Source organism: Osmia lignaria, chromosome 16 (assembly GCF_051020975.1).
Source record: "Osmia lignaria lignaria isolate PbOS001 chromosome 16, iyOsmLign1, whole genome shotgun sequence".
NCBI lineage: Eukaryota > Metazoa > Arthropoda > Insecta > Hymenoptera > Megachilidae > Osmia > Osmia lignaria.
In genome coordinates, this window is record NC_135047.1 from 3,247,995 (window position 1) to 3,273,246 (window position 25,252).

Consider the following 25,252-nt stretch of genomic DNA (forward strand, 5'->3'; position numbering starts at 1 on the left):
TATCTCCCAGAGATGGTGTTCACGGTCTTATGCCGCGGAATCCTTGTAACTAATTTGATTAATTAAATAATAAAAAGGATTGAGTTTAAAAACCAAAAGGATTCCCACCGAATACTAGTCAGTGCATCGTCATATTTACTCTCGCGCTGGAAATTTTTCGCAACACTAATTTAAGAAATGCAAAATTTTAATAAAAAAGAATTTAATGTCTCTAATTAAGAATTCTTTGCAATGAAACCACAATTTATTGTGAAAATTAATAAAACATCCTCGGGCGACTCCCTCCTCAGAGTAAATTTTCAAGATTACGCAAAATGTGTTGAAATGGATCACTCTGACTTGGAAATCTACCCGTCACGAATTGTCTTCTTGCACATAATTTGTTCATTTTTTCATGAACGTGTAAATAAGTTAAACTTCGCTATTGAATGAATGAAATTTTAAAAAATTCTCAAATTATATTTGAATTTATAATTTACAAAATGTAATTAAATCAATGTATTAGCACTATTAATATGTATATCCAGTATACATATTACATAATACTATCAATATTATATTGCTTTGAACCATCGCAATAATTAAGTCAGATAGTATTTGACTTCTCTATTACAGACAAACTAAATAAAATTTTTTCGGTATTAAAATATTCTAATTCCACAGTTCAGAATATTTAAGAGCATTCATATATTTCAAAAATGTCTATTGGAATATGTGGAATTGAAATGATATTAAAACGCGGAGTACAAGAAGACCTAGCCTAACTAAATGAAATGAAACAATAAAAATGTTACTACTCATGGGTATGTATAATCATACCCATGGTCACTATGCTTGCCAAGCACGTATACAACTAGTAGCCCGTGTCGATTCGGACCATTCGTCCTACGACATGATTGGGCTACCAGAGGAACCATAAAACATGCGACTCACCGTTCGCAGATATACTCTTCTTCAGGTAGGAGGCTGCCTTGTAGGAGAATACTGAAGTCGTGAAGACATTCATCTGTAACAAAAAAAGAAGAATTACGGTTAATTTTGAAAATTATAAATTTTTATTCTAATAAAATTATATATGAAATTGAATTTTATAAAATATTAGCAATTAAAAAGAAATCTCAATTATCAAGTGTTGAAATTGTAAATTATTCTATTTTAATAAAAAGCAATTAAGTGACGTACCAAGACGGAAGTCGTGAAGAAAGCCAGAAAGCCACCATCAGGATATCCAGGAACTCGGCAATCAAAAAATTCATCTGTAACAAAACAAAAAAGAATTACGGTTAATTTTGCAAATTATCAATTTTTGTTCTAATAAAATTATATATGAAACTGAATTTTATAAAATATTAGCAATAACAATTAAGAACTCTAAATTATCAAGTATTGAAATTGTAAATTATTCTATTTCAATTAAAATTAATTAAATAAAGTAATAAGATACTTACACTCTTTCCTTATGGAGCAACGCCCAAAACTCCTCTTCAGTGGTGCTTTGACTCTAATACCGTTATCGAGCAATTAAAAAAAAAATTAAAAATAAAAATAGTAACGCGACCGTGAATAATTTCCGGCGAACAATTGTAAAGACTCTACTTTCACGATGGAAAAAGAAAAATCAGAGCCGCGATGCTCTAGAAAATACTTTATTATACGCAGCAAACACTGACTCTACTTTCGCGTGATTCCTAACTGTACAAACGCAACACTATTCAGGGCCAGTTCACCCATGAAAAAATCAAAACATTGGAAATATGTACGTACAAACACTGACTCTACCGACCGCCTTGCGCGCGGCCACAACAATTCCTGGAAGAAAAGATTAGTGGGGTGATTTGGGATGGGTGGAAATATAAAAACAACAAACATTTTTCGTATTGAACATTCCTTAAGGAAATACTGTTATTAATGACTTGTAAATGGAAATATCACTGTTCCTGAAATATCTTCAATGAACACAAATATTATTAAAGTTCAATACTGATCCTAGTTAATACCGTAATAATGAAATGTTTTTAATGATCGTTGATAATTATTTCAATGAATATTATATGGATAGAAAATCATTGTTTAAAAAATATAATAGTCTCTTTCATTAAAGTAGAGGATTCTTGTTGTTAAGATTGCAAGCATATTAAAACTTGTTGGAAATTATATTATGACGTGATTTATAAATTATCTAAACTCTTTTCGATAAACAACGTCCAATAATTAATGATGCATAAACAGTATGTAATTTAATAATGATTCTATTTTAATTAAAATCTGCACCAAAAGCTGTATATTCTAATATAATTACTATGATTTAACAAGAATAAATTGTTTAAAATAATTAAAACAAATAAATAATAGCAAAAGAGAAGCAATCATCTGCAGTAAAATACAAACTGTTTCAATTATGTTTTAATTTAAAACGCATATATTAAATTACTAGTCAAAATTATTTAATAAAATGAAAAATTAATTATCCTTTTTCTATTAATTAATCAAAGAAACATAATTTCTCTAATCTTTTTTTCATTGACCTCAGTACTAATTAATTATTCAAAATGCTTGCAATTAACAACGACTCAGTAAAAAAAAGTGGCAATAAATATTATTAATTGATTACAATAAATCAAAATGTTACCAATTGTTTACCAAATTGTATTGCATATTAGCACGAAGTGTCCTGGCGTTGTATCTCGTGGCGTCTTTTCAATGTCAACAAAATATCTGTAACAAATAAGAAATACAAGATTATGTTAATAAAATTTACCAACCCTAACCAACAGCAATAAAATTATGACTAACAAATGATCAAACTCTATAATTTATGTAAAATATTTCAACAAATATGTGTACCTATGTACTACATATACGGAACGACGTCTCAACATGTCTTATCACCTCGACATTCGCGAAACAAATGACGCATCCTTCCTACGACCATTCGGGGTTGTTCGGCTTGATACCGAAGCAGGTAGCCGAACCGATCTCGTGATATTATGATTCTGAAGGGAGAAGGTTATCGAACTCTCTTATGAAAATCAGTATGTACATCAAAATCAATTTTTTCGCGTTAGCACGATAAATTATGGAAAGAAATACCGAAAAAATGAGAAAATTTAATAACGTTTAGAAAACTATTGATATAAAAGAGAAATAATTAAGATGTTGCTGTTCCAATATCAATTTCAATTCGCAACAAGAGTAAGAAATTTCACCTTACGCATTTCTGATAACAATGTGGAATTGATGTCAGAAATCCTGCACGTGGCCTTCTATTCTTCGTACTTCTGACACCTAATACACAATTTAATACAATATTTTAATATGATTTAATATAACTTCGTTATAAACACGTGCACTCAGGAAGAAGCGCCAAAAGGAAATGACGTAGTGAGTTAGCATGCGCATATCGCCGGTAACGACGATTCTAATTGGTCGACAATGGAACCGATGATTCTGATTGCTCGAACTGGGACAGCCAATCACCGTCGTTGATAGAAATTAAGAATTGCGTTCTTCGAGAAAACGATCACATAATAAATTCCAAAGAAAAAATCGAGCATTGTGGATATATATAAAGAGATTTATATAATAAGAGTAAAAAAAAAACATGAATACATCAAGGGAAATGCTGATTAAAATAAAAAAATAATATACCCATAATTGCGGGTGGGGATTCACCTCACCAATAGATAACCTCAATTAAGTTGCAAAAACTAAATCATTTTTCAGAGTTTAAAACAATAAATTATGAAAACAAGTAACGTGTTGTTGATAAAAGAGAAGAAATATCTAAGATAATACTATGTTAATTTAAATCTGAATTCGGGACACGAGTAAAAAATTTTACCTCACGTATTTCTGAACACAATGTAGAATTAGTGTCAGAAATCTTGCACCTGATCTTCTCTTCAACTTTTCCTTTCGTTCTTCGTACTTCTGATACTTAGTATACAATTTAATATAATATTTTAATATAATTTAATATCACTTGTTAAGAACGCGTCCACTCCGAATGAAGCTTCGAAGGAAAGTGACGTACTAGGTCTGACATGCGCACATAGTCATTGGAGGGAAATTTAAAGTTGTATAGTTAAAAACTTTAATATTAAAATAAACGTTTAAATAATAATTACAAGAGAAAAAACAGATGGATGTTAGAGGATTCTTCGAAATGCTTATTTAAATGTCGGACAGTTGCTGTATACCTATTCTAATTTGAATGTTGTTTATTTTCTCCTCTTTTGCAAGAGTTGGTCGCGTGGTGCAGCACCATACCAGCCACAAGTAAAATTCGGGTATGAGAATTCTCCATCTTACTTTTACTTCTTAACAATAGGTTGCGCTAAGATTATCAACAATAACCATTTGTGTATGGTGTTAAATATGTATTATTTTTGTATTTAGTTCATTAAGTAGTTCATTAATTAATATTCTGCGGCAGTACCTTGTAAAAGCCTTATAAAATAATAGTATCATATTAAAAATATTACATAGGTATACGTTAATGGTAATATAAAATATTTCTTTTTCAATTAGAAATTGTTTCAAACTACTTCTAACAATAAGATTTTTATGTAATTTGTATTTACATATCTCGGCAGTTACCATAATACTTTGAACCATGGCTGCGAAAGTGTATCAATCAGATCAGGAATTGGAAACGAAGGTTAAGAAAGGTTAGGACTGTATGTATGTTACAAACGAATGCATTTCGACTTTTGATGATTATTGATATATTATTTTCTATCGTTGTAGCAACTGAGCGTATATCTGAAAATATGCACATAGTTGCAAACGAACCATCTCTTGCCTTTTATAGGTTACAGGAACATGTAAGAAAAGCATTGCCTCCGATGGTGGAGAAACGTGTTGAAGTGCTTGCTCTTCAGCAGCAACTGTTAGGCAGATGTTATGATGTAGAATATGCTGTGAGCGCAATTAAAACAATGCATGGTGCTGGAAAAAGTTTTGAGAATACATTAGAATTTATAAAAAATGCAATATTTTTCAAACAGCAATTGAAATACGAAGAGCAACGTAGACATAAAAAAGACAGCAATAGAGATTCTGTATACAAAAGACTATCTGCCCACATTCCCACATTAGATCATTTACCGGATGAAATATCTGATGTTGTAAGAGAAACTGCAAATAGAGTAGAATCCATGATGAATCATGCTAGACATTCTACGGAGATTCAAAAAACAAGCTAAATAACTATTTTTTATCATTTCTGATATTGTGGATTTAATGTGTAAACAAATTACGATTATTATTATTACTGCAAAAAGTATCACCAAGTTGTAAACAGGTAATTTGCAGTCAGAAAATAATCTAAAGGAACATGTAATGAATATTATTGAAAATTATTATGATGCTCTTAATATCGTAAAATATTTAAATACTTTCTATATATTTCTGGTATTTCGTATTACATTTGGAAGTTAATTATCATCACTTCAGAAAAGAATAATTAAAATCACACTTTGTTGTTCATATAATCCCATGTATAGAATTAGATCGCATAGATGTCGCTAAATTCGCATGAGTGGTGTGTATTGTCGGACGAATTGGTGTATAGAATGTTGGTTGATATATGAAATTGTGATAAAAAAAGACAAAGTATGAATTGGAACGATTGTTGAACGATAATGTTCATTTGAAACATATTTTATTATTAAAGAAGTTTTACGGTATGTTGGTTATTTGATATTCTTGTTTGTTATAGGTTAATTTTGTTTAGTATTTGCATAATGTTGCCGAAATTTTAACTCATTTTATGTTCTATCGATTACTTTATGTAATCGTATGTAATCGTAATTTTATTCAATAAATTAATTTTTGTATTGTGCTATCACGGAATGTCATGTGAAGCAATAATTAATACATGTATAATTGACATACATTCAAATACTTCACTAATTTCACATGATGTAGGACACTGTACGTTCTCCACATATAATCAGATTATTTAAAAATTTCTATTTTAAATTGATTGTAACGGCAATTTAAAAATTCCACGTAATTAACAACAAAATTAACTAAGAAATAAAATATTCTTATGTAATTATTTGACAAATATAATGTTTAATCAGGGCTGGCCCTGGGCCTGGGCAAACTAGGCGGCAACCTCGGGCCCCCATAATACGATTTTGCGTCTAAGAATGCAAAAAGAGTAACGTTTACTTGAATATTAATCGATGTAAATGCAAATTTAAATTATTTATACAAGCTTTAATGTTAATTTTATAAATTTTATTCGACATACCGATAACTGCAACAGATTTACTATACGCAATCGTAAATATTAATATTAAGATTGTTTAATTTTGCATAGAAATTTTCGTTCATCGATAAGTACGGAATTTCCAAGCAGATTCTACAGACAAGACAAATGAATATGCTACACGCGTTTCTTAAGAGAAACCACGCAAATACTTTGCGATTATAAAGTCATGGGTGCCGTGTCTTGTATGGACTTCAAATTACTGTTACTAAAAAGACAATAATTTCTCTTGTCGATAATAAGCAATTTCAACTGTGCTTTAATAATTAGGTAAAAATCTACAAATATTTCCTATACTTTTATTTGTTTTTTGTAAAGAAATTTGTTTAAGTCTATTTTATATTTTTATATTAACTCATTTGCCTTTCAGGATTCATTGAATGTAATATGTTATTTCTAATAATTACAATTGTAATCACGTAATAGAGCCAAAATTTGCGTGAGATGTCTCAGTCCATCGTGACGAGGACAACGATTTCCGTGAATCAGAACTGGTCTCTTCTGTTGTATTCAAAATAGTTCCGGGAACGGTGAACGTTATTTGAAGCTGTCCGTAATAAGATTTCCAACTAAACTGTTATTTGTTGTTTATACGTATGCATAACACCCATTTGGTAACCGCGTATATGCGTGAACGATGAAAATCATTCGAAACGCTCCGTAAGTGTACTTTTTCGAGGAACCGAAGCGTTTCCGTTGTTTTTAATTTAGTACATTGGCATTCAAATCTCCGTATAGACTTATACAAATTATATTTCTCGACCAACAGAAATCAACATTGGCGGTTTCCGGATATTCCACATACATTTACATAAATTCCATGAAGCTATACACCAGCTGAAAAGCATTGTGAAATGCATTTTTTCTCAAGGATAATTTAAAAACGCATCTTCCTTGAATGCTTAATCAATGTTTGCATTCTTGTCTTCCTAATGCTCGTAAAACTACTTTGTTATCAGCTATTATAACGGTTTGCCGCTGTGCTACTTGCGAGCCGTATGTATGTATTACATTTTACCGTTTCCCTGCCATTCAGTATAATACTTTCAATGGGTAATGAACTTTAGTGAAACGTTAAAAACGTGCAAAACTTGGTCCGCCTTTCATAAAAAGTGTTATTATATTTCAGTGCATAACACTATTCCCAATAAATTTCGTCAGCCAACTCGTATGTTGGTTTAACAGTGATTTGGAGACGGCTGGTTCGCGCGCATTTTATCTTGTGAACACGAAGGAGTAAAGAAGTGCATTGGTTTAAGGATGTAAATACGAAATTTAAATATTTTATCTATTCGAAGAAATAAATATTCAAAAAAAGTATTATTTTTATTAATATTAAACTTCACAGTCACGAGTGATACGGGTACCAAAGGTAACAGGTATAGCTGCGTGAAAGGAGAGAGAAAGAGAAAAAGAGACGAATACAGCCGAATCTAGCCGGAACAAGACGATCGTTTTCTGAAGGGTCGATCAGGTTGCTGGAGCGTGAGCGCAGCTGTTGGTCGGCGAGCGCCGCACTGTCAGTATCGTTTATGTTGTTTTCTTTTCTCTCTTTTTCAAATTTCTGGTACCAAATTATATTGCTTTTTCGTGATTTTCAATCGTCAGAGCTAGGTGAAAGATCTATTTCTATTTCAGAGAGAAAGATTTTAAGACAAAAGTTATTCAGTAGTTCGATTGATAAGTTGTATCTAATGTATTGGTTATGATTTAAATATTTACTTAACACAGTCATGTAAATAAGAAGTTATATCACTTTTTTTATACTGTCTCGTACAAGCCTTTTTTGAATGTTCGAAAAAAGAGGGGAAAAAGCGAACACGGGATACGTGACCACGTGTACAATACGTCAAGAGGTTCATCGAATTGCTGTGTGAGCCTTACCGAGGTATGCTCGACCGCATTTATTTATTATTATTATATAGATCACTAATATACGGGTTAATCTCATGGAATCACACTATTAATAAGAATACAATTTTTTCAATTTACGAGTCACACCATTCATAATCTGTAAATTGTGAACTTTATAACAGAGGATTTTATGATAATTGATGAATGTACCCGATTATTTGATACACGATAAAATTAAACCGATATGCGAATACTTGTTTAACCATATAATAGGAAACGAAACAATGAGTATTACACAAAATAATTGAAATTAGCGGAAATGATCATTTAAAAAATTAATTAATATTGTCATGCACATTATATGTATTTACATGCGTTATTAGTGTCCATTTTAGTTGCACAATTTTCATACTGTATTAAAGATGCAGTACATGTAACGAAAGTAGCCGCAACGCGGTAAAGAATTTATTTACACAAAGCACGAGTTACATTTAACTTAACGCATCCACGTGATGTATCCCATAATAAAATACCATTGAGACGCGTTGGACTAATACAAGAGTTCTATTTTTAAGATATAGAAGACAACTTGAAATTGTGTCTAATCAAAAGCTCTTAGGGGAAAAAAACGATAATGTATCTTTATATTCGGTGCATAGTTTCTTGGTCATACTTTCTACTTATTTCATGAAAGAATAATACTCTTCATGGCTTTCACGTTCTTTCTTATTTTCACTTCTTTATACAGAACAGCAAGGAAGAGCAAACGATTACAGACAAACAAAAATTACATCCGCGAAACTGGACTTTTCATTATTTTATGTTTAAAATTTTGCAAGTCGATTATTTTTGGCTCACCACGATCCGGGAAAACGAAAGAGAAATATACAACGAGTCGATACTTTATTTTTGATCAGAGTATGGGATTGTTTATCAAATAAGAAAATGTCTAAACGTTGTTCTATGAGTTCGAAATGTACGATGTGCAATTTGAATCGTGTGCCAAATTCTTGAAGCCTCGTTTTTTATTCATACGAATTTTGATTTCTAAAATTGTGAAATTAAACATTAATGTATGCATAAATGTCCCAATACATCGTAAAACACTTGGCACGTGAACGATGACCCTAATATTCAAACTGCTGTTTGGGTTCAGTTTAATTATGCTAATTTATATATCATTAAAGATAAGTGACGCAAACTAAAGTAATTAATACTCGATCAGTTTAGCATAAATGTTCATTTGATTTAATTATTGGTCAATTTTATCTCTGAAACATATATCTCTTCGCTGCTACTCGAGATTTATCATTTTCAGGAAATCGGAGCATTTCCTGAATCGTTTGACACCGCTTTATTTGAATGACAATACCCTGTCAAAATAATGGTGTAAGTGCTTTCAACGGTAGTTTCATTGAAAGTGAGAAGAGGTCAGTGGTCAGTCGAGTATAGAAATGTTCTCATACGCTCTTGGAAAGTTACCGACCTTGACAGACATTTCATTCTTCCAACTTATGCCTCTCGTTGAACTAGTTCTTTTTTTAAATATGAAATCGCAAAAATATGATCACGTACGCTTATGTTAATAAATAGTCAGAGAAGGACGTTCGTTTCTTGCTAACAGATAACTCCGTCATCCTTGGGGAACCTAAGGGTGTCTCTGTTTGATTTTAAACGACCCCGTTGAAAATCATGGTGTAATACCAAAGGGCACATCTATTTATAGAGATACTGTTTAAGTTACGTTACTCATCAGTGGTTTCGTTACCTTCACCTTTGCTTCGCGTTGCCTGAGTTTCTCTCAGCATCACCGAACGTCCTAGGACAAACCGGTAAAAAATGGTACTTCACTCGAAGAAAATCAAATGCCGACAAACACGTGTCGGACTTTGTTCAATCATTAAAATTATTATGACTATATGAATCAAGATTGACATAAAAAGGAAATGTACCGTCGCAATAACCACAGTCTTTTGTTCGCTTTCTTCGAAACGTATTCCTGATCCCCGGCTTCGATCAACATCCTCTTCTCCTCGAAAAAGTAAGAGGTGCCACACTTTACGTTTACCCTGTCGATTTCACCAACATACACCCTGCCGTAAAAGTATTCGTTCACCGTTTAAAACAGAATACCTCGTTTAAAATTGGACCAAGTTTGGTTTCTCGAGAAGCTATAAAAATTAGTTTACTAAGATATGTGCGTTTGTCGTTTGAAAAAATTAAAATTTACCGAAATCGGGAAAGAATTGGTAAAAGACCATTTTTTAACTTTTTTGTCTGAACTTGTAACGAAAATTTAAAATATGACATTTGTAAATTTAAGTATGTTACAGTGTATGCTGAAAATATCATCGAGATCGGTCAATTGATCGGTATTGAATAATTAAAATTAACCGATGATTCTGTGTTTCAGGTTGTAAATAGTTGTTGCGGAAAACAAGAAACATGCTGACGCGGTTGTTCGAAATTCACGGCCGGTTCTGTGCTGGTCATCCCTTGGAAGTGATTGTGACGACCTTCACGCTCACAGCATGCATCCTGAACATGGAGACCGGAAGTGTGCAGTCGCGGGATAGAGCTCTTCCTGTGTCACCGTATTGTCGAGCTAGCCGATGTAATTCGGACGTAAGCAGATTTCCAGAAAATCCGCCCATTTCGGGCAACAATTATATTACACGATTTACGTTTTATCATTTATTAGGACCTAAATGCAGCCGATATTATAGTCATGACTATGATAAGATGTATAGCAATACTGTTCACCTACCACCAGTTTCGCAATCTTCAAAAATTGGGTTCAAAATATATTTTAGGTAAGCAACCGTGTACCTGCTCTATGATCATTGTGCATAATGATCATTGTAAATGAATCTTTGAAAAATTGGATGTACGAAACACGTATGAAGTTCACCATGATTATGTACTGCTCGATTATTCATATAGCAGGACCTTTCCATGGTACGCGTGAAAGCTTTCAGTGTCAGTGAAAGTTCCATGGAAAGCGATAACGTTTCATTCTCACGATACGCAATCGACATTTAATTATCGAATTTACATAAATTTGTGTTTGTGAAATATTCAACGTATTTCTGGTGCTATGTTGATTTCCTCTGAAGCCAAATAGATTTATTTATCGTCTAATGATTGGATAATAAACTGAACTATAGAAATATTTCAGAATAATAATAATATTTTAACGGTATGTTTTATCAGGTATCGCAGGCCTATTTACAGTATTTTCCAGTGTTGTGTTCACATCCAGCGTAGTGAATTTCGGCCGTAGCGAAATTTCGGATTTGAAGTAAGTTCTCGTTGAACAAGAAAATATAATAAAATTGTAAATATGTATAAAAATGATTATTTTTCAGGGATGCATTGTTCTTCTTTCTGCTTATCATTGACCTTTCAAAGGCCGCTATATTAGCACAGCTGGCTCTAAGCGCAAGGAACCAAGAGGAAGTGAGAGCAAATATTGCTCGCGGGATGTCGTTGTTAGGACCAACTATTACATTAGACACATTAGTGGCGACTCTACTTATTAGTATAGGATCTTTATCCGGTGTTAGGAGATTAGAGATCCTATGCAGTTTTGCTTGTCTCGGTGTCGTTGTTAATTATGTTGTTTTCATGACTTTCTATCCTGCGTGTTTATCGCTCATCCTTGAGGTAACTTTTTTTCTATGTCATCTTCGAGTAATTACAGATAAGTTCATATTATAAATACTACGTTAACATTGTTTTCCAGCTGTCTCGTAGCACTAACAGTATAAAACCGTTAAGCGCGGATAAGATTTTCATGATGCATCCATTGAACGAAGAGGATCAAAAGCCAAATCCGGTAGTAGAACGGGTTAAATTAATCATGATGGCTGGCCTATTTGTGGTACACGCTAACAGGTATATTTCCGTATTATTTCCTGCATTTCATAATCTACACAAATACGTTTTCTTTTTTCTTTCTTCTTTTTTTTTTCGTTTGAAATGAACTTTATATATTATACATCAGATAGCGGGTAACAATACAAAGAAATAGCGACAGAAAGTTATCAAGAATCTGCCCCACACCGTGTGTAGATTTCTTTTTTTAACCGAGCGTACTTCTTGTTTGACAGTTTTCTTATTCTTAACTTCTACGGGGTCAGGTTCAACTTATTACACAGTAATATAAGTATACGTTTAATTCATATTCAATGAATTTCAAAAAAAGGAGATAGTATCTCAACGGACGTTCGGGTTCCTTTAACCCTTTGTATACTAAGTTAGGAAGCAGTGTACTATACGCTCGTGCCGAGTTAAGAATGACAACAATTATTCATTCTTTTATTGCCGAATTCGGGAAGATTCTGTTAAAATAGCACGCAGGGAAGGTTAAACTTTAAATTTACCGCAGTTGTAGTAATCTTTTTTAAAAATTTTTCTTTCTTTACTATCATCGATAATAGAAAAAGTGTACGAAAAAATTGTTTATTTATTTCAGTCGTTGGCCTTTTAAAAATGAAGAAAGAGAACATACGGTAGAAGGCAAAGCGTCGCCAACAAATTCGCATATCATAGCAAGTTCGTACAACAAAACAGAAAGTTCTTCGGAGGTGAAGGAATACTTAATGAATTGGCTGTCAGTTAGTGCAGATAATATTGTGATACTGATCCTTCTTCTCGCGCTTGCGATCAAATTCATTTTCTTCGAGGATAAAGGAGATATCGCTAAGCAATTACGATTCAAAGAAGAGGACGATACGGATGAAAAAGTTGAAAGTGAATATGCTACTAGTGAAAGTATGAATACAGCTACTATGAATATGTCACTGCGACAACGCTTTGGTGGTTCAATGCCCCCGATGCGGTCAGCCGTTTTTCCCTTGTCAGGCGTAGGTGGTGGTTGGATCGACGTTGACAATGAATATCAGATGGAGTTCATCGACAAAGAAGTGCAAACTGATGTAAAACAATTTAGTGCGGATATATTGAGCACTGAAAGTCTACCTTTACAATCGAAAGTTCCTAGATCCATAGAAGAATGTCTTGAAATATACAAGTCTGAAGTAAGCGAATTCGTTATTATTATTATATATGTTGTTTTAACATCATTTTTTTTAATATTCACAGCTTGGCGCAAGTGGATTAACAGACGAAGAAGTGATTCAATTAGTAAAATCCAATCATATAACTGCTTATCAGTTGGAAAAAGCAGTTGGGGATATGGAGAGAGGTGTTGGAATCAGACGTCTCATAATTGGGGAAGCTGGAAAATTCACTGAAAATCTATCGGACTTACCGTATAAAGATTACGATTATAGTAAAGTGTTAGGAGCATGTTGCGAGAATGTTATAGGATATGTACCAGTGCCGCTTGGAATTGCTGGCCCATTGTTAGTTGATGGCGAATTGTACCATGTACCAATGGCAACGACTGAAGGATGTTTAGTAGCATCGACGAATCGTGGAAGTAGAGCGTTATTAAAATGTGGCGTAACGAGCCGTGTAGTGGCTGATGGAATGACTAGAGGACCAGTTGTAAGATTTCCAAATATCGTTAGAGCCAGTGAAGCTATGGCATGGATGCAGGATCCTGAGAATTTTGAAGAAATGAAGGACAGTTTTAATTTAACCAGTCGATTTGCTAGATTGACGAAAATTCAAGTACGCATCGCTGGTAGACATTTGTTTATTCGCTTTGTGGCAACAACTGGCGATGCAATGGGGATGAACATGTTGTCCAAGGGGACAGAAAAGTCACTAAATACGGTGAAGGTACACTTTCCTGATATGGAAATATTATCACTGAGCGGTAACTTTTGCACTGATAAAAAGCCAGCAGCTGTAAATTGGATTCAGGGTAGAGGTAAAAGTGTCGTTTGTGAAGCAGTAGTACCTGCAGACATTGTTACTAATCTGCTGAAGACATCAGTCCATGCCTTAGTTGATGTGAATATAAGTAAAAATATGATTGGTTCTGCTGTAGCTGGTAGCGTAGGTGGTTTTAATGCTCATGCTGCCAATATTGTAACTGCAATTTTTATAGCTACGGGTCAGGATCCTGCACAGAACGTCGGTAGTAGTAATTGCATGACTTTGATGGAACCATGGGGAGCAGATGGTTCGGATTTGTATGTGTCTTGTACAATGCCTAGCATAGAAATAGGTACAGTCGGAGGTGGAACCGGTCTTCCTGCACAGGGTGCTTGTTTAGCTATATTGGGTGTTAAGGGCCCGCACGTCAACCAACCTGGTGAAAATGCGAGCAGATTAGCTAGAATCGTATGCGCTACAGTGCTTGCTGGCGAACTTTCATTAATGGCAGCCCTTACAGCTGGTCATTTGGTTAAAAGTCACCTCAGGCATAACAGGTACGTTGACCAAAAGTAATTTATTTAACTTTTTAATTTAATAGAACAAGAAAGTTACATAGTACATTATTTTATTTTAGATCGTCTACCATGGTAACAAATGCAATGACTGTTTCTCAAAATAATATGGGAGATAAACTAACTGTGCCAAATGTTTTACAACCTGTACAAAACGTTTGTAAAGAATTTCCAGAGAAGTCTTAGCAATAATTATGCATAAACGGCTTGGGTTAGGTCTTCTTGATTTTTAAATAGAATACCGTGTACATGCTATTATACGACTGCTTTATCAGAATATTCCAAAGAACTATAATTTTTTTGTGGACATGGGAGAATATCTACCAAAAACCAAAACAGAAATAGAAATAAAAGTAGTGAAGTGGTTTTAATACTTTCAGTGGAAACATAGTAACAAATTTTAAATAACGATCTTTAAGGCATAGTATTTAACGTGCAACGAAATGTGTATACTTAATTTACAAAGAATTATGCAGTTGCTCTTGGTTGTATAAAATTAACATGACGCAAAGATTATTTTTTTGCAAACAGAGTCATATTTTTAGGTAGTGCAATATTAATTTTTTAGTTATAATGATTTAGTCAATCAGGTTCTCATAATGTAGCAGTACAAAATTAATGTATTCAAAGACTGTACATTATGTAGTATACCAAGTACAATCTACTTAATGAATGCTTTCGGCAATTAAAGTATACATATACATATATTGATAATATATATGTATATATACATATTGATAATACATTTGTAATATAATAACATGTATATTTATTAATATATGTGTATATATTAAGGTGTTATAACATAAACATTGTAAAATATACTTTTTGTTTATATATGTTTAACTAATAAAAAACGATTAGGATAAATGATTAAAAATATAAAATGCATCGAAGTTTAATTGAAAACATTTTATTAAAAAAAAATACATAAAAATAAATAATTAATTAATGAGAATATTGAAAGTTTCCGATTTTCATTCAGTGTTTGTATAAATTCGGTAGATAATATTTTTGAAAAAAAGATTCTATCAATATATGAAAAAGACATACAATGTTGAAACACAGCCTAATTAATACCTAAGTTATTCATTACAGTTATAAACTACATTTTTTCATAAGTTTCTTCATAACCACAAGTAACACAAGTGTGTGTATATGTATCATTATCTTCATTATATGTATCTTTCCCAAATTCGTGCGTATGGGAAGCTTTCGTTGTTTTATCATATATCGAACTTCTGACTTGCATTCGTAACTGTTTAATCTAGATAGTAAAAACAGTGATAAGATTTTGAGAATAATACTTGTACTAGTAGATTTTATCTATTCCAATATGAACATGAAATTAAGTTTTATACATGCTTGTTACCTTTTTATTGAATTTTTTAATTTTGGTCCCTTCTCTCTTAATATCGCGTAATTCTTTTTCTTCTAATAATTTTTCTTCAGTACCCCATACTTCCAAAGCCCTCTGCTCGATCTGTAGTTGTAAATACAATTTCATATCACCCCAGTTTGAGTTATGAGGATTTCTTCTGGTAATGAATTTTAATGGAGGTTCTCTTTTATCAAAATCACAATCCTTTAATAAATATTCTTGTTTTGCTTCTGTTTTTGTGATTAAAGAATGTTTTTCATCTGGATCTCTGAAATAACATGTCTAATCATGATAACAGTACTACTTTCAAATAAGTATTTTCAAATGATGGTTGTACCTGCATTTATCACATACAGCAAGATCAAATGTTTTTAAGAGATAAGAATCTTTAAATTCCTGTTGACACTCGTCACAATGAGGTGAATCAATAATGATAGGAGCAGGCTCTGTTGTTATTCGTAACTAAAACAAAACAAGGTATTAGATTGAATATTAGGAAACCGTAAACTACAATATCTTTTAGGACAAACCAATTGTTCTTCTAAATCGTTATCTTCCTCTATGAGGAAACCACCACCACTGTCTATAACACGCTGTCCTTGAACTTTTAATTGTCTCCCCTTTATTGAACCTGCATTTTCACTGTAAAATAAATGAAATTGGCTTCTACATATCTTTCAATCTGCCATAACAATAACAAAGATCTATCATATCATACCTTTTTGCATAGGGATGAGATACAATTTTAGATTTCTTTAAAAGTAATGCTTTTTGACGATTTCGTTCTGCACGTTCTTTAAAATGTTGGCTACTTTCTACTGAATCTTTATCCTCAGAAGAATCACACAATTCTACCGTAGTAGACATTTTTTTTGCATATAAATAAATGCAGAATCTAAAACAGAATAATCACTGTTGATACTTTAACAATGAGATGTTTGTATGATTTGTACAGGTTAAATTTACAAATTTTATACATATTACAAAATTTATTGCAATTTTATTAATAAAACAATTTATATTTATTGCGTAAATTTTTATTCGATGCATAATATAATTAATACAGCATACACTTAACGATTTACAGAAAAGATTATACAAAAATATAAAAAGCATATTATAATTGATTTCCATTACCTAAAAGTACTTATTCTATAACTTATATAATCTATAATTTTTAATTTGATTTGTTAGCTTTCGCAGTGACTACAGATCCAACAAGATCGGACATTGGACATGCCTTTCTTTTCAAGGGATCTTGAATTAGTGTTTCCCTGTTTCGGAAAATCAAAGGGTAAGTTGTCGAGTAGTTTCCACTACTTTTGTATAGATGACGCTACGATCGAAAATTTAAACATACCGCCCTTTCTTTTCGGCATCCGAAGATCACCGAAGACTGCCGAAGACAGACAGACTGACTGACGCGCTTTAGCGCCTAAGCGTTATTTTCCGTTTCAGTCTTCAATAATTTTTCGGTCTTGTGTTGATTTTAGGAGATTTATCAAAAAAATCGGAGTAAAAATTGTCTTCTCAGTTCAGAGTGAGAATTGAAGTAAAAACGGGAAATCTAATTCAGTGGGGGTGTCTAGGACCCCTCAAATCATAACCCCTCGAGAACAAGGCGTCGCTATTCTTTTTGCGTCTGTAGTCATTGGTGTAGTGTTGCGCGAAATCCAACAGTTTTGTGATTCAGTGTAAAATTAAAAAAAAAGACTACAAATTAATGTATGGTTAGTAAAAATTTCCTAGTTATAGGGTGTAATTTTATCTTTGTCGTGTATTATATAGTTTCATTGTAATTATTGATATTTTCATACTATTTTAATTTTAAAATTACAGCAACCAGACATCCCCCCACGCTTACCGACAAAGTAGCGGCTACTTAAGATTTGAATCTTCGCAATGAAGACATCGAAAGATAAGTGAAAAATTAGAGATATTTATTTTTGGTTAATAATATATTCTAATATATATCACATTCATATTTAGAAATAACATATCGTAACAAATACTCGTAATATATACATATCAGTTTTAAAGTATTTAATACCTACATACCTGAAGTAAAAGCTTTATATTACTTACACGCGAGTTAAAGACAATTCATTAAAAAAATCTCTTATTTAATAATTGAAAGCAGGCTAAATTACAATTTTTCCTATTTAACACGCATCACAGTTTTTATATAAAAAAAAAAAAACGAGGAATGAGTAATTATTTTTTTGTAAAACATTGGTAACAAGTATCAAACGTACATAAAGATGGAGGTATATCCTGCACCAATCTAATTATGCATAAAGCATGAGCTATGTGCCCTTGTTTCTTTAATTCTTGTATAAGAATGTCCGCATTTTCCTTTACATTTATTAGAGATCGATTCACAAGTACATGTTCAATGATTCGACCATACACTTCATGATTTGGATTAAAAGATGCCGTTAAATTCTTTAAAAATAACATTTCTAATATTGATGTTGATAACGTTAATTCCTGCAACATATAATAATAAAGATAATGTAAAATGTATTGAGCAATTAGAGAATATATTATTGATCAAAATATAAGCATACCTTATGCTTTTCTTGAAGGATTATTACTGCTTCTTTATGTAATTCTGGGTCATCTGTGTCTAATTTGATATGAACTGCATGTTCAAGAGGAATATTCTCCTTATTTAAAAATTCTTTAAGCATCTGTTACATATAAATCAAAACAATTAATAATATGTAATAGATTAAACTCTTTATCTAATATGGTTACTTATGTTTTGATACTTACATTTTCTGAGGACAATCTTTCAATTAATTCTTTATATTCTTGAAAAATTCGTTTATCCTTGCCTTTGCCTCCTTCTGTTACATGTAGACTAAGTATCTTCATCATTTGTAAGACTGGATGTTTATCAAGTTGCGTATATTCAGGATCTTCAAATTTCGGCCATTGTATTAACATTCTTTTTACTTCATAAAAATCATCAGCATTTCGAATTTTATTGAACACTCTTTTAAAGGCATCAAACCGATCTTTCTCTGTTAGACATTTACCAATATCCTTCAATAATATAACACTATTATCTGTACACAATTCATGTTCTAAGACATTTGTTTTATCATCAATATTCTCTACTATTTCTTCATCAGAAAAATTGCCCCAGTCATCAGTCCATTCTACATCATGATTAACACCAGATTCAGATAAATTCGAATTTTCAATTGATTTTTTTTTATCATTTGATTCTATAATAGTTGAATTTGATTTCTGTATACATTCATTGTCTTTTTTATCTGTATAATCTTCAATGATTTGATTTGATTCAGAAAACTGGGTGTCTTGTATTCCATGATTATTAAACATACGTTTTTGCCAATATTTAAAATATTCATAAGTGTCAGATTCTTTGCTCTTATGTGCTACATTTATCACTTTCCATATTAAACTTAATGGATTAAATGAATATAAATTTTTAAAATCTTTATATAAACTTTTATGCAACTCCAAACAGTAATAGTATATAGCAGTCTGAGTGTATAATTCTGTTTCAGGTAATTCCACTAAAACATTTTGCACCTCTTTTATATAATTCTTTTGTACGCTAAATAAATAACATATACCTAACAACCAATCTTCTTGCATGGTATACTTTGCACATTCTAAAAACACTGAAATATAAAATAATTTATTATTTATATTCAATTACATATTATCTTACCTGTATTTGTATTTTAATTCTCATGGAACACTTACAATGATTAATATCACTGACTTCCAATCCATAACAAGATGATTCGCTTAACATGGCTACTCTTAGAAAAGCGCGACAGCATTTTAACTTTGTGTTTTCTAAATCTGGCATCGAATAACTTGTATATTTACTATCAAGATTACTAACTTTACATTTTTCATGCAAACGTTCATAAAAGCATGGAAAACTTTGGACGTCGTCATCGTTTTCGTGGCGCTCTGTATTATCGTGTTCTGTATCATTGCCTTGGTTATTTGTGAAATTAAATTTCAGTCTAGATTTCCAAAAATTTGGATCGCTTATATTTTTAATTAAACCAAACGTTGAATCTTTCATAATGTTTGCAGAAGTTTTTACTATTTCAGTAGAAGCTTCTAACACTTTTGGAACGAATTCTTTAGTTTCTACCTGTGGCTGTAAATCAAAAATAGTTTAATACATTCCTATTGTTTAATTTGTTCATACATTTTTGTATACACAAATATTACTCACAGTTGTAAGTGCATCTATAAATTCATCTTCACTATCAGCATCGTTAAAATCGTCAGATTCGCTAGGTGGTATCCACAGTTCCAAATTTTTATGTAACATTTGTATTTCTATTAAATGTATTTGATCTAACGCTTTACTCAACATTTCACTAGGTCCATTGTTTATCGCAAACCATAAACATTTTTGTCTAGTTTTCAAATCATCATAATCTTCACAAAATCCTAAATCTAAAGCAACTGTCCAGGCAGGAACGTAATTATTCTGCATTAATTGCTGACAAGTAGCAGCACACACAGTAAAATCCTTTATCTAAAAGATTATGTTATTTAAATTTATTGTCTCTTGTTTACTTTAAAATATCATACTGAAACAAAGCTTTACCTCAAGTGCTTTCTTTGCTATTAACTCCAAAACTTTTCCTTCTCGTGTTCTACCGTTGTTCCTTTCGATTCGTAAATAATTTGCTAAAGTCAACAATCTTTGACGACATTTATGAGCATCCTTTCGAGTATTCAAACAGTCCTGTATCAATCTTAGTCTGTCTTGCATTAACCGAACTTGAAGCGGTAGTATATCAATGTTGAATTCAGTTAGAATTTGAAGTGAATTAATAAGGTCGTATTCTTCTTTGATTCGTGGATTGTCGTCTGCGATCAGGTGAAGACAGGCTCTGGAACAACATTATTAATAACAACTGATATAAAAAATAATCTGAACATATCAAGGAATAAACTTACCTAGCTAATTCCATACTATTATCAGTAAGGGACTTTGAGCTGTTGAAATATTCTTTACTAGCATCCAAAATTAAGTTCACTGCTCTTTCATAAGATACTTTCAACAAAGATTGTTCATTTTTCTTAGTTTCTATTAAAATAGTACAATTTTGTATGTTTGATTTAACTCCTGATACTAAACGTGCCGATACACAAATTTCAAAGCATGTTTCTATATCAACACATGAGAAAATCAAACCATGAATTTCAAGCATCCCATTTAATAACTGAGCCCATTGTTTTTCATCCGGAGGCGGAGTTCTTGAAATAAAACATAAAGAATATTAAATATAAAAGTGTTTAAAGTTTGTTAATCTTTTGGAATGGTCTATTTGCTTACATTTTATTCAAGCTTCTTGCCATTTCAACTAACAATTGTTTAGCAGCTTCAGGATTGCTTTTGTTTTTTCGCAATGCGTTCAGCGTGGTTTTAACTCCATACTGATTTAAGATTTTTGTACATACAAGTTCTCTATCAAGTTCCTCTTGCAATGTGCATATCGCGCTGGTTCTTTTACTATCGCGATCTTTAGAAATAGAATCCACAATGCACGTTGCTTTTTCGTACATATTAGGATCATTGCAAGCATAAATACAGTCTAACGCCAATGTAGCAATGTCTTCTATCATTTGAAGAATTTCTTCGTCACGAGACATTTTCAAATACTCAAAAAGTTTGACTGGTAATTTTAAGTCTTCTTTACTAATGCATACTAAGTAATCGCTAAACAAATGTCTTTGTAATTCTCCACCCTATAAAATTTGATACATTAAAAGCTCTAGCACTTATAATAAATGTTTTGTGAAATTTGTACGCTTACCAAATACTGATGCCTTCTTTTTATAAATGGCAGTAAAAAATTTTTGATATCATCAACGAAACTTTTTTCAGTAGTTTTGCTCATTAACAATTTAATTTTCTCCAAATTAGATAATTTTTGCAATTGGTCTAAAGATAAATCTTCTAGATAAACTTTGTAAATGAGATCATCCAAAGTTTCCAAATTTAGCAAGAGATTTTCTAAACCAGGAATGTTGTGTGACTTGGCAATTTTTATTAATTGCAAAGCATTATCTACTATGCAACTGTTTCTTTCAATTTGATAAGCTCGCGATTCGTACCATTTTTGCAATAACTCTGGTGTAAGTAATGTATTTCTGAAAACAAAAATGAAACGTGTATACACAAATTTTAATATTAAAACAAAAACACCGCGAGGAAGATAGAATTTACCTATATATAGATAGTGATGGGTCGTCTTCATAAAGTACTTTTGATTCATCATCATTTTCTAAATTAATTATTTCATTGAATTCAATTTTCTCAGACCAGTCTTTTTGTCGTAATTCACATTGATCAAGTAAAAATAATTGGCCGTCGGTATCACATTCTGGTAGAAGCTTCTTATATTTCAATGGATTTAATGTTTCTGGGAAATAACTGATGATTGCTAGCCAATGAGGTAACAAATTTTCACCGTGATATGTGAACATAATTTCAACCCCTTGCCAGTCACCATCTTTCGCAAATCTGCTCTTAACGAAATAATAATACTAGTATAGAAGTATAAATCACTTTACGCTATAACAAATTTTTATTATTTTTTATACCTAACCGCATTTTCAATTGTTGAAAGTTGCCGAAATTCTTCATAGAATGTTTTATCATATTTTAATGATGATCCCAGAATGATTTCATATGTAAGTAGTTTATCTAAATGATCCAGAAGTTTCCTTCTATATTTAATTAAATCCTTTTGAGCTTCTGATAAATGTTTCATGTCAATTTTTTCGAGCAACTGATTTATCTTTTGTACCTATTTTGGTATATTATGTAATATATCTGTACAAATGTACTGAAATGTTTTTGTACAGGTCACATAATAACAACATAGCTTACCTGTCTTAAACTTATACTTGCTTCATCCATTTCATTCCAGTCTTCATCATTATCGTCCATCATCATAAATTTTCCATCATCATGAGTTTCAATTGCTACTAAAGTTTCCAAATTAGCACCCTTTAATCCAAAATTTAATAATTCTCGCGCTGCTTCAATGGTATCTGGAACCCGCGTAATGCATTCATGTAACACCCAAGATCTTTTTGTTACTTTGCTCAGATGTTCATGAATAGCATTCAAAGATAATTCAGACTTTCGCCATTGTGTCTGATATACCAAATCTGTGTCTAAATTATACATATTTGCTAATGCCAATGCTTCTTCATATTCCTACAATACAATTTTTTATTCAATACAATTTACATTGGTTTGGACTTTGTCTTCATACCTCTATATCAATTTTGCGTGAATACAATTCTTCAGGTGTTGTACTTTTAAGGCCAAGAATTCTATAAGTTCTGAATAACACTCTTGATTTCCTTCTTTTAGGTTGAAATCTTTCAATATCTGTTATAGAGTATAAAGTACTCTGCATTAAATTTGTGGTATAATTTAATATGCTAACTGGTTCTAGTTCATCGTCATTTTCTTCTTCACTATCTGACGAGGCTTCTTAGAAATTAAATAAATTATATCATTTATTATACATAGAGGAAATCAAACTGTTTATTGAATAGATAGTTTAATCCAAACCTGATATTTGACCCTCTGTATTAGTTTCCCTAGTTCTTTTTTTACTTGTTATAAATGTTTCACAATCCAGGCACAAAAATCCTCGATCTGGACCGAGTTCACATATTTGTGGTTGCCCGGCTAAAAATTCAGGACTTGGGCCCAATAGATTTTTTAAGTTCAGTGTACAGCAAACGGAAGTAGATCCAGAATATCTTGCAATTATAATTGCCTTTGAGAACATTGATAAATCAGTACCAATAAGATTGCATATTTTATTATATATCATTTTCAAAGAAAATAGTATTACCTCCTCAGACCACCAGCCAATATCTAATGGATGAAATTCAGTAACACCAGATGGAAATTTTTTCGATTTTATATGTCCCAATGGATTAGGTATATTGAAGTCTGGTTGTTCTGACAGTTTCCATTTCCTCTGTATCAATAAATTTGGTAACCTCCATAATGATATTGAACCATCTGTGTGTAAACATGTTAGTAACTTGCTATTGGGAGATATTTTTATTTTGAATATGACTGATTCTGGTTGCAAGTTCAATGTTGGAATAATGTTCCATATAGAAAATTTGGATGTTGTTTTTGACTGATCATCAAAGGTAAATGACAATTTGCAGTATGGATAATCATACAAAGGCCTCCATGATGTTAATCCACTTTCTGAAGCTGTTGACTATAATATTTTATGATTAGAAGTGTCATATTAGTGTTTTTATTAGAGGTATATGTAGTTAAAAATTAGTTACCATTAATTTTTGGGTAATGGTATTTCCAGCAACATAAAATAGATGATGTTTTTCATCATAGGTAACAGTAGTTATTCCATTTTTATAAAAATTGCCAAAAGAAAATTCATAATTGTCTTCAAATCCATTGGTTGGTGAAATATGGTATGATCTCAGTAAACCACTGTACGTGATTAACATAAATTCATAAGACCATTTTTCTGAATTTTTTCTGGGTTTGAGAAATATCATAGAAGTTATTGCATCACCAGCTTCTAAAATATGAGGGTTCTGAGAAACAGCTCTGGGATTAATATTAAAAACATTGTTTCCCAGAGCATTATAAAAAGAAGTATGACCATTGCTAGATGCTAATGCTAAAAGTGTTCCATCTGGACTCCATGCAAGTTTTCTCCATTGTGGAAAAGCATCTTTTGGTACTAAAATAATGAAAGATTTTATGAAGAACATTGGTTTATGTTTGTAATCTTTACATGTTCAGATCATAGATCATATAACTTCATAACTTACCAGAAGCTTTTCCAACAACTGATGAGTATTCATCTTTTGCTTTTCGTATTTCTATTACAGTCTCTTGTAAAACTGCAAGTAATCTTCCACAGTCGCTAATTGCAAATTTCCATGGTAAAGTAAGACTGATCTGTTGGGATATACTTTCTGGCAAAGAGTATCTGTTGTTTAAATATCTCAGAGCATTTTTAATTGTGCCTGTTGTTGGTAATATTACACTGTCCTTTTTACATTTCTGGAAGGAACATCATTTTATGCATTGTATGCTGGAATACTGTAAAATGTAAATCATGTCCTGAATACATAGACATAAACTTACTATCAGTTCTGGTTCTTGCTTGCGTACAAAATATTCTAGCAATTCATAAAGTATTGGTTTATTTGATACCTCGTTTGAATTAACCATTTTGTATGCAGAAACATAACCTATTTGGCCAATAAAAACAGACCAGAGAGAGCAATCAGTCAGAATTTGACATGTCACTAGTGTAACGTCATGAATACTTTTTC

The 25,252-nt window shown here is 31.8% G+C and overlaps 4 protein-coding genes across 15 annotated transcripts; 2 read left to right on the top strand and 2 right to left on the bottom strand.

The window, feature by feature from the left end:
* The first annotated feature begins 4,311 nt into the window (after window positions 1–4,311).
* Window positions 4,312–14,760, top strand: Hmgcr (HMG coenzyme A reductase). 10 transcript variants are annotated; one of them, XM_076693002.1, is made up of 15 exons: window positions 4,312–4,501; window positions 4,596–4,670; window positions 6,332–6,550; window positions 6,651–6,940; window positions 7,050–7,280; window positions 7,410–7,542; window positions 7,629–8,168; window positions 10,548–10,759; window positions 10,836–10,947; window positions 11,348–11,435; window positions 11,503–11,800; window positions 11,880–12,031; window positions 12,612–13,176; window positions 13,241–14,481; window positions 14,562–14,760. In XM_076693002.1, exons 8-15 carry the CDS (start codon window positions 10,580–10,582, stop codon window positions 14,683–14,685), a joined length of 2,760 nt encoding a protein of 919 aa, XP_076549117.1. In that variant the 5' UTR covers window positions 4,312–4,501; window positions 4,596–4,670; window positions 6,332–6,550; window positions 6,651–6,940; window positions 7,050–7,280; window positions 7,410–7,542; window positions 7,629–8,168; window positions 10,548–10,579; the 3' UTR covers window positions 14,686–14,760. The 10 variants fall into 10 exon arrangements, with proteins under 10 accessions (XP_076549117.1, XP_076549118.1, XP_034172377.1 ...); XM_034316486.2 differs by lacking the exons at window positions 4,312–4,501; window positions 4,596–4,670 and adding exons at window positions 5,203–5,687; window positions 6,090–6,196; XM_034316488.2 differs by lacking the exons at window positions 4,312–4,501; window positions 4,596–4,670 and adding an exon at window positions 5,203–5,687 and having other exon boundaries at window positions 7,629–7,799; window positions 8,085–8,168.
* On the top strand, window positions 4,616–5,207 carry LOC117600719 (BLOC-1-related complex subunit 8 homolog). Its single transcript, XM_076692945.1, has 3 exons — window positions 4,616–4,670; window positions 4,750–4,922; window positions 5,010–5,207. The coding sequence occupies exons 1-3, from the start codon at window positions 4,616–4,618 to the stop codon at window positions 5,205–5,207; spliced, it is 426 nt and encodes a 141-aa protein (XP_076549060.1).
* A 143-nt stretch (window positions 14,761–14,903) lies between the features above and the next one.
* Xpac (DNA repair protein complementing XP-A cells homolog Xpac) lies at window positions 14,904–17,149 on the bottom strand. Of its 2 annotated transcripts, XM_034316294.2 has the most exons (6): window positions 17,018–17,149; window positions 16,599–16,775; window positions 16,411–16,522; window positions 16,218–16,342; window positions 15,872–16,148; window positions 14,904–15,766 (listed from the first exon to the last, which is right to left on the bottom strand). In XM_034316294.2, the coding sequence occupies exons 2-6, from the start codon at window positions 16,745–16,747 to the stop codon at window positions 15,605–15,607; spliced, it is 825 nt and encodes a 274-aa protein (XP_034172185.1). In that variant the 5' UTR covers window positions 16,748–16,775; window positions 17,018–17,149; the 3' UTR covers window positions 14,904–15,604. The 2 variants fall into 2 exon arrangements, with proteins under 2 accessions (XP_034172185.1, XP_034172186.1); XM_034316295.2 differs by lacking the exon at window positions 17,018–17,149 and having other exon boundaries at window positions 16,599–16,836.
* Window positions 17,150–17,946: 797 nt separating this feature from the next.
* LOC117600630 (NBAS subunit of NRZ tethering complex) lies at window positions 17,947–25,195 on the bottom strand. Of its 2 annotated transcripts, none has more exons than XM_034316289.2 (18): window positions 25,062–25,195; window positions 24,743–24,977; window positions 24,233–24,651; window positions 23,776–24,159; window positions 23,487–23,697; window positions 23,182–23,402; window positions 22,791–23,123; window positions 22,502–22,707; window positions 22,125–22,421; window positions 21,712–22,048; window positions 21,231–21,643; window positions 20,852–21,151; window positions 20,496–20,784; window positions 20,115–20,423; window positions 19,625–20,036; window positions 18,659–19,539; window positions 18,451–18,573; window positions 17,947–18,370 (listed from the first exon to the last, which is right to left on the bottom strand). In XM_034316289.2, the coding sequence occupies exons 1-18, from the start codon at window positions 25,146–25,148 to the stop codon at window positions 18,095–18,097; spliced, it is 5,733 nt and encodes a 1,910-aa protein (XP_034172180.2). In that variant the 5' UTR covers window positions 25,149–25,195; the 3' UTR covers window positions 17,947–18,094. The 2 variants fall into 2 exon arrangements, with proteins under 2 accessions (XP_034172180.2, XP_034172179.2); XM_034316288.2 differs by having other exon boundaries at window positions 23,182–23,405.
* Window positions 25,196–25,252: the final 57 nt, after the last annotated feature.